Below are 12633 nucleotides of genomic sequence, written 5' to 3'. Positions count from 1 at the left end.
CTAATCTGTACTGCATTTATCCGTTATAAGTGGTGTTTTTTGGGTTGTCTAAAAACAGTTATATATGTTATCAATATTCACATAGTGATTCACAATGGATTCACATTATGTGACCATTATTTAACTTGTGATATTATTCTTTTTCTCTAAAAGCAATATTTAATAATATATTATTAAAAAACGGTTAGATCCTATTGAACGTCCTCTACAAAATTACAATTCGGGGTATAAAAACAAAAAAGACAATAAATATTAAAATAGTTTTATTTCATTTCTATACCTCTCACCCTCTTACCTTGTGACCAATTAAAGCTCCATTTATATAATATTTATAGAAATAAAAATTAATTTTTGAAAAATATAATAACAGTTTCAATGTATAAAATAAAAATAAATCAAGCAATTTCAATGGCCATGGCAATACCCATGCCCCCACCTATGCAGAGAGCTACAATTCCTCGTTTCTTTTTAAGGCGTCGTAAATTATAAATTAATGTAACGAGACATCTAGTTCCAGAGGCTCCAATTGGGTGTCCAAGAGCTATGGCTCCTCCACTAATATTAACCTTAGATTCTTCTAAACCAAGTTCCTTAAGGCATATTATGCTTTGAACTGCAAAGGCCTCATTCAGCTCGTACAAGTCCACTTCATCTTTGGTCCAGCCAGCCTTTTCAAGCTACAACAAAAGTAGAATTATAGATCGCACTTCTTGCTATACTTGAATTATTACGTACCACTTTTAAAATTGCTCTTATAGGGCCTAAACCCATACAGACCGGATCTACACCCACTTCAGCAAATGCAATTATTTCAGCAAGAGGTTTTAATTGTTTTTCTTTTACACTGTGTTCATTAGCCAGTACCACAGCCGCAGCACCGTCATTGATTCCGGAAGCATTACCTGCTGTTACTGTTCCATTCTAAATGAAATAAAAAGTTTAATTCAAATGCTTAGCAAATTAACTCGCTATCTTACTGCTTCAAAAACTGGTCTTAATTTTGCTAGTTTTTCTAGATTACAATCCTGTTTAGGAAATTCATCTTTGTCAATTGATTTTTTTGTACGCTTATCTAGAACACCAACAATTTCTTCATCAAAATAACCATTTTTAATGGCAATTTCGGCTTTGTTCTGTGACTTGACAGAAAATGCATCTTGGTCAGCTCTAGATATATTATAAGTTTTTGCTAGATGTTCAGCTAAAACAAAATAAAAGTTAGTTGAATCCTTGAAACATCTACAGGAAATTGTGAACCTGTATTTCCCATATGAAAATTATTGAAAGCATCGGTAAGGCCATCATTTAACAATGTATCACATAAATTTAAAGCACCAAGCTTGTTTCCCCTAAGATAGGTTGAATGTTGAGCGCGAGTCATGCTTTCTTGGCCACCAACCACCAAAATGTTATAGTCCTCATTTTTAAGGGCTTGATAACCAAGAACTACTGATCTATATGCATAATTGTTAAACAAGTTGGTTATTATTACAATAGTTCAATACACACAAAAATGTTGGTTTTCTTACTTTAATCCAGATCCGCAAAGCATGTTAATGGTATAAGCGGGTGATGAGTTTGGTATATTTGCTCTGATAGCAGCTTGTCTGGCGGGGTTCTGACCTTGCCCTGCTGTAAGTACCTGAATGATGCAATAAAAATTATAATTATGAAAAATTTCGAAAATTGCTAAAGCAAGAAAAAGGTAGTTTTATTACCTGGCCCATAATACATTGTTCAACATCTTCTGATTTGATTTTTGAACGGGAAATAGCCTCAGCAATCACAAGAGTTCCTAATTCGGATGCTGGGTACTTTTCAAACTGACCCTGAAAACTACCTAAAATGAACAAGCTTTAAATTTTAAATTAAAAATTAATTATTTTACAAACCTATTGCCGTTCGGCACCCTGAAATAACGAATACTTTTGACATAATAATACTTTTAAATACTGAAAATGATGAATGTTTACAAGCAACAGCGACTGAAGTTTAACCAGGTTTAACTTACAAATCACATTACTAATTTCTTTTCATATTCTAAAAAGCAAATTCATATGTTAATTCTGAAGTCGTGACCTCTTTCTTTATATATTTACCGTTTCTTTTGCCTCGTTCATATCTTGTTCTCAAAAAATCGTAAAGTATATACTGCGATGGTTAGATATTTTAGACTGTAACCCTGTCCTGTACCTAGTGACATCAGCTAAAAGTAAAAGCTGATGAATTATAGCATCAATTAGCCAATTTTTCCACACTTTCTAAATCATAGTTCTAAATCTATATAGTTATGTAAAAAAATAATTTCAATAAAATACAACTTTTTAAAAGCTACAGACAGGCTACAGCGCTATCTGCCAGCGGGTAGCCCACAGATGAAGATTAAAAGGGTAGTCTGTAGCCTAGATATCCGTGCTACATATATATCTCTGGCTTCGGCACATTTTATTATCTGTGCTCACTAATTTTTGACACATCATTTTTCAGGGTTGTGATTATTTACAAAACATTTCCTCTAAAGTGACATTTCAGTCAAAGTCCAAATCACAGAACAGGCCCAAATTGACAAATTAGTGTTATAGAAAATAAACTTATTTTTAGAATGTTCAAATTAGAGTAGAATTTGTTTATCTTTTGTTGTTATGTTTGTTCGGAAATTTTTAATTAATTGGCTGGTGTAGTAAACATGCATTTTTCAATTCCAGATACTCAGGAATTAAACGAGGGAAATGGGTCCACTTTTATTGTATGTTTATTATTTTTAAGATATCGTTTAGTATATTTATGTTTTCAGGGATATAATATACACATAAATGGTGTCTTTCACTGTACAGTACGATACAAGCAATTGCATAACTTAAATGAACAGTTAAAAAAGGAATTTGGAAATGACATTGTTCCATGTTTTCCTCCAAAGAAAATATTGCCTTTAACTTCCGGCCAACTGGAAGAAAGAAGAGCTTTATTAGAGAAATATATTCAAACTGGTAAGTTTGCCGTAAGCATCATTATGAATTACAGGAGCAAGTCTTATTGTTTTGTTACAGTTGGCCAAGATTCGAAACTTGTGTCTTCCGAATTATTATCAGGATTCTTGCGCTCCGCCCAACAAGAGACTGCTTGTCAAGAAAAACAAGATATTAATTTAGATATTTATACCATGACTAATTATCCAATTAAGATTAGGGCATGTACCTATGATCGTACTGAGTATGTTTTATGGAAAGCACTCAAACAAATTAACTTGCCTCATGAATACGTACAGTATTTTTCTTTATATCTTATTAAAGTAGGCAGCAATGGTGATGTAACTGTTATACGCAAATTACTGGATTTAGAATCTCCTTATTTAACTCAACAAATAATTAGGACAGCTACAAGAATTGTTATACGAAAGGGGTAAGAAGGGGTACTTTGTACTTGGACTATTAAATACAATGTATTTATATAATTATATAATATTTATATTGTAGCAGTTGGGATAAAAATTATGATAGTGAATTAATGACAGATCCAGTAGCAATGAATCTCTTATACCTTCAAACAATGTTTGAAGTAGAAAATGGCTGGATTATTACGAACAGAGAAAACAAGATGCAGCTAGACAAAATAAAATCAAGACTGGCCAAAAAAGAATATATTGAATTTGCTCAAAAATTAAAATATTACGGCTTTATGCAATTTTGTCCATGTTACTGTGATTACCCCCAAGCTCAAACCAAAGTTTTAGTGGCAATAGGTGATGAGGAGTTAAGCCTGAGGATTCTTAAGCCTGGTAATGTTGTTACGGAAGGCCTTTTCAAAGTCACTAGGATGAGATGTTGGAGAATAGTTGCCACAAATGTAAGTGTCACGATATTGATCAAATTAATTAAAACCTGAAATGATTTTTTTAGAATAAACATACATATCCTGAAAACGAATCATACAGTAACAACGTTTCAAATAATTCAGCTTTGGAATTGTCATTTGAATATTTGATGTCTAAAGATAACTTGCAGTGGATAACAATAACCAGTGAACAAGCAATTTTAATGTCTGTGTGTTTACAGTCACTAGTTGACGAATTATTAATCAAGAAAAATGGCACTAAGAAAATAGAACCTGTGAGGAATCATGGAAAATGGACTTACATGAAGAGAGATGGTTCATGTCAATTGATTTCTTCAGAGAATAGTGGTTTAAGTCATTCAGATGTAAGTGTTAAATAAGTTCCTTAAGACTTGTCACAATATAATATATACCTTTTATTTAGGACTTAGAAGGGCAGAGTGAAACAAATTTTCAAGAACCATTTTCTATAAAGAAATTACAGGAGAAGTTCTCAAGTGTTTCCTTTAAGAGTGGTCGCGAATTTATTGAAAACCATGCTTTTGAAGGTATCGGCGATGAAGATTTATAGCTTTTATACATTTTGTATTTTAATTTTAATTTCTTTTGGTGCTATTTTATTTGTCAAAACGTTTAAAGTGAAATGTTCCGTGTCAAGATAAGTAATACACTAGTGTAAGTATTGCTGTGACAGTCTTATTGTTCAGTCCATTTCGTGTGCCAAACTAATTAATAAAAAGGGTGATATTTTTTAACTAATTAATTGTTGTATGACAGAAAAAAATCAATCAATTTTTATTAAGCCTGTGGTTGAATTGAGGTAGCTGTTATTAAAACTGTATATATAAACATATTATTTTAAACCTCAGAGTAACAGTCTCGAAAAAAAAAGCTTATTGCCAATAAACTTTCGAATCACTTTGTATTAAACCTAATTTTTAATGGCAAATACTAATAATATATATATAATTATAAATTTTATATTTTAGTTCTATTATTTTTTATTAGTGTTATTTTGTATCTAGTTCTATATGTATGTTTTTGTATAATTTTTGTATTAAATAGAGAAAAAAATACATTAACTATAATGACATTTGTTAAAAAAATCTTCCATCCATTTTTATATGTATATTTGTAACGAAAACAAGTACATTTAAAATGTAAGAATTTTTACCACTACCAGTTTCAAATAAAAATGTGATATTTATATAAATGCAACAGCAGTGTTGAAAACAGTTAATAACTGGTTAATTACAAAATGATTAAAATTAATTTCCATTAGTTTTAACTCAAAATAATTTGAAAGAAAGACAATATAGGCTTATATACCGGATGATATTTTATTTCGCTCGTATGGTATATATAATTATAATTTTAAAGTTAATAACAAAAACGTTTTGTTACCTGGTTTTACCAGTCCTACGTCTTATTTTGTTTGCTTAAATTAGATACGAGCTTTGCATTTATGTTTGTAACGAATGAACCAATGTTTGTAATCTTTACTGCCTTTAGAAAAGACAAAGCCATTAAAGTAACTTTATTCTCTGAAACATTTATAGTTAATTACCTTTGGTATCTGACTGCTAAATTTGCTTTTGATTAAAAGTATTTTAAAACAGTTCCTACCAAGTTAGCTATACGTTTCTTTTAACTTGCCAAATTTACAATAAAACGACATTCCAGACTTCATAAATATGTTTTAATATTATATTCTTCTATCTTTATATTAATATACTTTGTATTATATGTATATTTATTATTTTAATACAATATATCAAAATTAAAACTGTTTTATTTTTCGAAATTAGTTCTGGATTCCTAGAACAGAATAACGTTTCAATCTTCATGAAAGAAAAAAGACAGAACATATTCTTCATCTAGAGCATGTGTGAAAGAAAGCTATTTTAAAAGGTTTGTTTATTTCCGGTTTCCGTTGATTTAAATTTTCACCAATCAGGTTCTATTATTTTAGACAATTTCTTAAGAAACGGCACTATTTTACGGATATGAGTGAGAGGAATATATTACCTCTCGCTCGCTCGTATTAAAATGTTTATAATTTTTTCTAACAAAAATGGTGGTTGATCTTTCGAAGGAGAAGCTTTGTCACCCTCTGTAAAATTAAGGTTTTTATAATCTCAAATTAATTTTTATCATAAATTTTGTGCTGAAAATTGTGTGGAAGTGTATTGTACTATTGTACACCTTTGGAACTGGTAAGTACGCGTCTTAACACGATTTTTTTTTGTTTTCGACAAGTTTTTTTAGGCAACTTTAAGGGACGCCAAACTACAAAGTTTTAAAATTTTTTTTTACGTTTTTTTACAGTATTATTGTATATAATATACATTAGTTTTTGTATTGAGCTTTTTGTGAACTTGAATGGTTTATTTGCCCTTAAGATCATGTTATTATTTCTTTTAAGGGTTGAAAAGAAAGTTAAAACAAGTGTCGGCGTGGTTTCGGTTCTGGGGCTCCTGACGCCATTTTCATTGTAAGGCCACGTAATTTTTATGGTAAAAACAAGGAAGCATTCTGCGAAGTAAAACATTTGTATCTATTATTTTACTTGACTACTAACATTTCTTGTTTTTTTTAATGTTTCAGGTAAGTGAAATGCGCTTATGTCTAGATGGTTTTCGCGTATATTCGAGAAATGAAAAACTCTGTGATATGTGTATCGATAAGACTTCTTTGACGTAATTCACTCGAGGTATTTAAAACATTCTCAAGTATATAAATCAAATTCGATTTTGGTAGGCGAGTTAAGCTTTATTTTGCCTTTATGGATATATTTATTGATTTTTTTTAATATAATATAAAAACCCCTCTTACTATGCATATTATGCATAGTAAGTTATGCCAGTTTTTTTGGTTGATCAAGTGTTTCATTTGCTAGTTGGTGTATATTTACAAATATTTCATAGCATTTTAAAGACACGGCATCCTAAAAAGTATACTTATATAGCAGCATCCAAGTGTACTTGGTCCATGTTACAGTTGGATAGTGTCCACCATTTATGGTGACATTTATTTACATCTAATACACTTTTCAGTAAATGGCCTATCGTTTCTAAAGTTTTATATATATGTTACTTTATATTTCATTAAATATATGTCGCTACAGTCGTAAAGTGCATCGTAAATATATTCTAAAATTTAAAACCTTGAGGGAGATCAAATAAAACTAATAATATACCTTCAAAAATAATATTTATTCAAAAGTATTAAAACAAAAGAACAGTATTGTAATAAAATAGAAAGATTATTATAATCAAAGTTAAATCATTCATGAAATGAACCGAAGAAGAAAAATGAATTTTAAAAATTCCTAAAACATTACTCAAAAATACGAGATCTTTGTCCTATTGGCACAAATAAATGAATTCATGAAACAAAGGCAAAATAATAAAGAACAAAATTAAGGAAAATATAAAGTGCCAGATTTTTGTACTGTAATCTAAATATATCAAAAAATTAAATTGTGTATTCTAAGTTATGTGGCTAAGTAAAGTTATGACACTAAAAGCAATGATAGCTTCAATTATTTAGCAATAATACAGGTTGCCTACAAAATCATCAACTATTAGCTAACAATCCCAAATAACTACCTACACTATTAACATCCACAATTTATTTTGAATGTGTTAAACCACCCATATGTCTCTGTCCTTTCATCTACTTGGTATGCACAAAAACAAAGCACTTTTATTTTTGCAATAAGACTTTTATTTAAATAAAATATAGCAACAGGCAAATTTTCTACAGCTTAAGTCTTTCCATTCTTGTCTTTCGGCTCAAGAATGGTTAAAATGTGAAGAGAATATAGGGGTTTAACTAAACCTCTACTACTTACAATATACAATGTACAAAACCTAATATTTTATAAAAATATCCATTACGTCTAAGTATTTGTAAACCTAATATTTTTAATGTTTAAAGTACGGATATTTTTAGTGTTATACATAAAGAAAACGTTGGGCTTGAAAATCACAAAGGCCTTCTTCATCTAAAAATGATATTAAATATATTTCTCACGGACTCACAATGTACATTGGAAACTAGATACTAACTTAGAGGTAAAACCAGCCTCACCGAGCTATCAACTAATTGTGAATAAGAATTAATAGCAGATAATATTATGTAATTTACTCCATTCTCCTACTAGAAATCAGTAATGTTTATATGGACAGATTGATTTTTTATTATTATTTTTTAATTACTTTTTGGAGCTTCAAACTTGTTAAGGTTATATGTGTAAAAATAGTAAAAATCTAGCATATTGCGACATTGCACCTAGTACCTACACCATAATTTCAGTCAGACAAATCATTTCATTCTACATTCAATTCTAATATATACATATTTTATGAAAAAGGCATTATCATCACCTGATTTAGTTTTATAAAAATATTTTATAAATCCATATTAACACAAAAAATAAATGCGTTTGCAACAGCGCAAAATTTCTCTTAATTAATATAATAAAATCCCCCGTTTATTAATTAATAATAGTCTTTTGAAAAAAATCTGTTTTAAGAAATTTGAGCATATTCGGCTGTTACAAATTTTGAAATAAGACAAAAAAAAAACAAATTAGTCTTTTTGATTCTGTGGGGGTTCTTTGCGCTCTAGATTGTTCATTGTTGAGTTTGAGCGTGGTACCATCAGGATGGAACCGTCAGCTGATGTCTGAAGGCTGTACTGATAGGGTGAATATTGGTTTCCATCTGGGTCACGTAGATTCTGTAAAAAACGATTTTTTTAACTTTTTAATTTAATTTGGATACAAACTAAAAGCACACATGTTGATATTCAACAAGAACCTATTTTTAAAAGTCTGGTACAGTGCTGGCATTTTGTTTAGTTCCACTTTTAACAGGCTTTAATTTGTAATGTATGTTTTTTTTTTCAAATTTAGTTAAGTTGGTTTATGTAGTTTGACGTAAATTTTAAATTACCTAATTTTTTTTTTCTGCGCCTGTGTTCCTGTTTGTGTTCATGTTAGTATATGGAAAGATTATTTAAATAAGTATTTCTATATGAATAATAAAACTATGACATTTTTGGTAATCCATATTAAAATTTGACAAAAATCTTAATTAATCTAGCTCAAAAGATAAAAAGAAGTTAAAATAATGCTAAATGTGGGGCAAAACAAAACTGAGAAATTTTTAATTTTTAAAGTCTTAATTATTCTACTGTGTTAAAATATATATTTTAAGTTATAGTCAAGAAAATTTACTGTTCTAATTTCATTAAAATATAATTATATAATTGATGTACTAAAACAAAGATCCATGTTGGTCTACGTTAATTGTACAAATAAACTTGTTTTCGTGTACACCTAACGAGATAAGCGGAATAATATTCCACGACAATAATGTACTTTAAAAGATTAGATAGTTATACCTGAAATATGTGTCTGTAGAGTTGTTGGTATTTATCCTTCATCCTCTGCAACTCGACGATAGCGTACTTGTGCTCGTCCAGAAGTCTAATTTTCCTATCCCTGATCTCTTTGACCTCGTCTGCCAGACTTAGTATCTGATCCAGCTTCCGTTTCCTGCAGTTCTGAGCTGCCACCTTGTTCTTTCCTCGTCTCCTGATGTCTCTGATCAAACTAAGTTGCGCCTCACTGAGGTCGTATTTCGAAAGCCTCTCGTTGAACTCGTCCATAGGCAAATTGATGATGTCGTCGACGGTGATAGGAATGTTTAGGGCTCTTGCCCTCTTCTCATCTCTGGTCAAATGTTCGTCTTCCGACTTTCGAGACTTGCCCTTATCTCTGGACACGGGTCTTTGCATGACACCGGCATTCTCTGCCGGCAGGTGGTAGGTGTGGTTGTGCTGGACATGGTCCACCGGAGTTCTGGCCAGGTGGCTGAACTCCAAGGAGCAGGAGTACTTCATTTCGGGGATTTTAGACCTCGCTGCGCTTTCTGGTTGGGACGGGCTACCGTAGGAAGTCGCGATGGGGTCTCGGTACTCGTATTTGACTGGCGTGTGCGGGTGGTGAACCGTACTTGCTGTTCCTTGTTCCTGGAAGTATCTCTTCCCGTACATCTGGTGTTTCTTTTGGGCTACGGGGGGCATACGGGCGTTCTCTGACAGCTGGCGGTTGGAGTAGCTGTAGTCGTACGGCCTGTATTTGTTCTGGTAGTCCTGAGGGTAATGTTCTCCGTTAGTTGTGTGGCCAGAGTCTGATCCAGCGTCACACCATTCACCGTCGGATAGGGATGGAACTCTTTCGGAGCCCATAGAGCTGACAGCACTATCGCTCGAAGTATCTAGACGTTCCATGTCGTTTCTAGACACACTGGTTGTTCCCGTGGTGCTGTTCATACTCAGGTTGCTTACAGTATTGTTGCTTTCCAACATACGCATCGTGTACATTCCTGAAACAAGTAAAAACAGGTCGTGTTTAGTTTTATTGATTATGATGTGTGCAGGATTTTTTTAAAGTTTGATTACGATCACTGACCTACGACGGTATGCAAGTCTGTCGGGGCCATAGTTGAGTAGCTTCCACAAAGATCACGAACGCACAAATTCATGGGCATGGTATTTAAACTTTACAGCAACAACAAATACAACAACAGCAACAACAACAACACATGATTTTCAAAAAATAAAGGAAGAGGGAGCAGAGTGAGAATAAGGCCAACTCAGAACTCCTGTACACTTTCGCTGGCATAACTTGATCCATTTAATTAAAATCAGAACAACACAACTGATGACAAACAATATTACTAGTTAAACGATTGAATAAATCCACGTTCCTTAATATCAAGCGATCTGAGAATATAAACTTAAAACGCGCACTAGGAAAAAAAGTTCACCGTCCGCCGAAATAGTCTACAATGTCTACAGAAAACGGTTACTAACGCCCGTGACAAGTGTTATCGTAATGTATTCAATTCTCATTTTTATAAAACGCCTAATAAGATTTTGCCTAGATAAAAAACGGAGCAAGTGATAAAAGTTAAATTAAAATGTTCGTTATCGAAAGTAAGATAAGTTAGAAGTGAGGTAAACGGCGAGCTATGTTGTCAGGTCGTCTTTTCTCGGAATCGCGATTATTTCGGATTTTTATTGAGCGATCGCCGACTCAAGCACACGATTTCTACTGATTTTGATGGTATAACACACGAAAACTGCTGCCTCGCCTTATCTACAGAGTTTTAAAATAGTTTTCTTATTTTTAATGACTAAGCTCTTTTCTCAGCCGAGTATAGATAAATTTCGCCCAGTATCGTTCATTCGTAAACAATTTCAAATGCTTTGTACATATATACACATATTTATGTAATTACACTATAAATTAACACAGAAAGATTTTAGAAATACGAGGCCTTTATCATTTGACATATTTTAATCCTTTTAACTTTGAAGGATTTTTGATATTTGTTATATGTATTTAAAAAAAATCATCACACTCCACAATATTTAGAATGCTAAAAGTCTTTACAGTACAGTAGCTTAAAATAAACGCAAGTCATTTAAAAAAATCTCTTAATACGGTTAGAAAATCGGTGTGCGTTCCTTATCAGGCAATGCATTTCATAAAAATGCAGTTACAATCCGCTTTTGTTACATTGACGTCATTTGTCGTTATATTCCTGCTAGGAAATAGTAAATATCAAAATAAAATAATAAACAATACGTTAATTAATATCGCTAATTTCCTGTTAGTAAATAATGGGAAATTCCACTATTTTGAGTTATTTTAGAATTTGAATAGTAAAAATATCAATCTGATAAAGACGTTACTACTTCCTGTATAGTAGTTATATTTGTTTATCAACAAATTCGTTTTAATTCACCTGACTCAGAAATAATTAGGATTAATTTAGTTTAAATGTATCTGTCTTACTCAGTAATACGATCAAACACCCTTTAATTGCAGCATTTTTGAATTTATAGCTTTGGCAATGAACCAGTGAAATTTGATATACCTAGATATATTTAGGAAAAACAAAGATTTTCCATAAACAACATTTTTGATATACTGTAACGAATCGCTGGGTGATACGCGACACAGAATAGCTTTTAATAAACTATTATAAACACATGATCATCTCACATTTCTTGTGCATTTTCAGTAAATTCGTTTTATCTAGTTCATTCACAACCTACTCATTGCTAATTCAAAGTTGTCTGATACTAGTTCACTTTGTTTTTCGTTGAAGCCAATGAAAAAGACGCGTGACTAACAATAAACAAACATTTTTAGCAATTCTTTATTGTTGGTTTTCCTATGTTTAACATTACTGAATAAAGTTCTATTTATTCTACTCATTATCAAGTGTATAATTTGTTCAATCAATGAGCAGAGCACTTGTCAATTTTAAAAAATTAAATTATGTTAAGTAGCAGAATAGATATCAACTCATCGCGCTATAACAGAAAGTATATATTTGCCAGATAACATGATTTTCAAAATATATCCCACAATAATACTATTAAAGGCTGAATTACAATCATTTTTCTGTATATGGAGTCGTAATGACTTGACTTTTTCGGTTATCTTGGTGAACTAGCACTGGAATTTTACAAACACACGTTCTGAATTAAATTTTCTCTCAAATTACTTATCTCAACCGTTCAAGAGTTTAGCGAAATAAAATTAAATTTGCGTTTTATTTTTATCTGACCCTATACGTCCTCAATTTTCATAATCTTATCAAAGTTGGATGATTTTAAATTCCGTATTGAAACGTGAATGTAAGAAATAAGGAAAACATTATTGTGAAGAATAACTCCAATAATTCTGATGTAATACTATTACATGAATAATTG

General features: G+C 31.4%; 3 protein-coding genes across 7 annotated transcripts in view; 1 reads left to right on the top strand and 2 right to left on the bottom strand.

The window, feature by feature from the left end:
* Window positions 1-246: 246 nt before the first annotated feature.
* Window positions 247-2371, bottom strand: LOC115876785 (acetyl-CoA acetyltransferase, cytosolic). Of its 2 annotated transcripts, XM_030892720.1 has the most exons (9): window positions 2259-2360; window positions 2100-2206; window positions 1893-2040; window positions 1719-1840; window positions 1530-1642; window positions 1258-1454; window positions 978-1201; window positions 736-921; window positions 247-677 (listed from the first exon to the last, which is right to left on the bottom strand). In XM_030892720.1, the coding sequence occupies exons 3-9, from the start codon at window positions 1933-1935 to the stop codon at window positions 396-398; spliced, it is 1167 nt and encodes a 388-aa protein (XP_030748580.1). In that variant the 5' UTR covers window positions 1936-2040; window positions 2100-2206; window positions 2259-2360; the 3' UTR covers window positions 247-395. The 2 variants fall into 2 exon arrangements, with proteins under 2 accessions (XP_030748580.1, XP_030748579.1); XM_030892719.1 differs by having other exon boundaries at window positions 2100-2371.
* Window positions 2372-2518: 147 nt separating this feature from the next.
* Window positions 2519-5541, top strand: LOC115876784 (sorting nexin-17). 2 transcript variants are annotated; one of them, XM_030892717.1, is made up of 6 exons: window positions 2519-2746; window positions 2795-2987; window positions 3048-3399; window positions 3477-3843; window positions 3897-4196; window positions 4256-5541. In XM_030892717.1, exons 1-6 carry the CDS (start codon window positions 2687-2689, stop codon window positions 4400-4402), a joined length of 1419 nt encoding a protein of 472 aa, XP_030748577.1. In that variant the 5' UTR covers window positions 2519-2686; the 3' UTR covers window positions 4403-5541. The 2 variants fall into 2 exon arrangements, with proteins under 2 accessions (XP_030748577.1, XP_030748576.1); XM_030892716.1 differs by having other exon boundaries at window positions 2520-2746; window positions 3474-3843; window positions 4256-5540.
* A 1488-nt stretch (window positions 5542-7029) lies between these two features.
* LOC115876772 (segmentation protein cap'n'collar) overlaps window positions 7030-12633 on the bottom strand; it is a 64520-nt gene continuing 58916 nt past the window's right edge. For all 3 annotated transcript variants that reach the window (XM_030892689.1, XM_030892690.1, XM_030892692.1), the window contains exons 9-10: window positions 9244-10229; window positions 7030-8577 (exon numbers count right to left, since the gene is read on the bottom strand). In XM_030892689.1, coding sequence (XP_030748549.1) covers window positions 8428-8577; window positions 9244-10229 — 1136 coding nt within the window. In that variant the 3' untranslated portion in view covers window positions 7030-8427. The remainder of the gene's footprint in view (window positions 8578-9243; window positions 10230-12633) is intronic.

Source organism: Sitophilus oryzae, unplaced genomic scaffold (genome assembly GCF_002938485.1).
Source record: "Sitophilus oryzae breed Bouriz unplaced genomic scaffold, Soryzae_2.0 scaffold_1440_pilon_pilon, whole genome shotgun sequence".
NCBI classification, from domain to species: domain Eukaryota; kingdom Metazoa; phylum Arthropoda; class Insecta; order Coleoptera; family Curculionidae; genus Sitophilus; species Sitophilus oryzae.
This window is presented reverse-complemented; position numbering and strand designations above follow the sequence as displayed.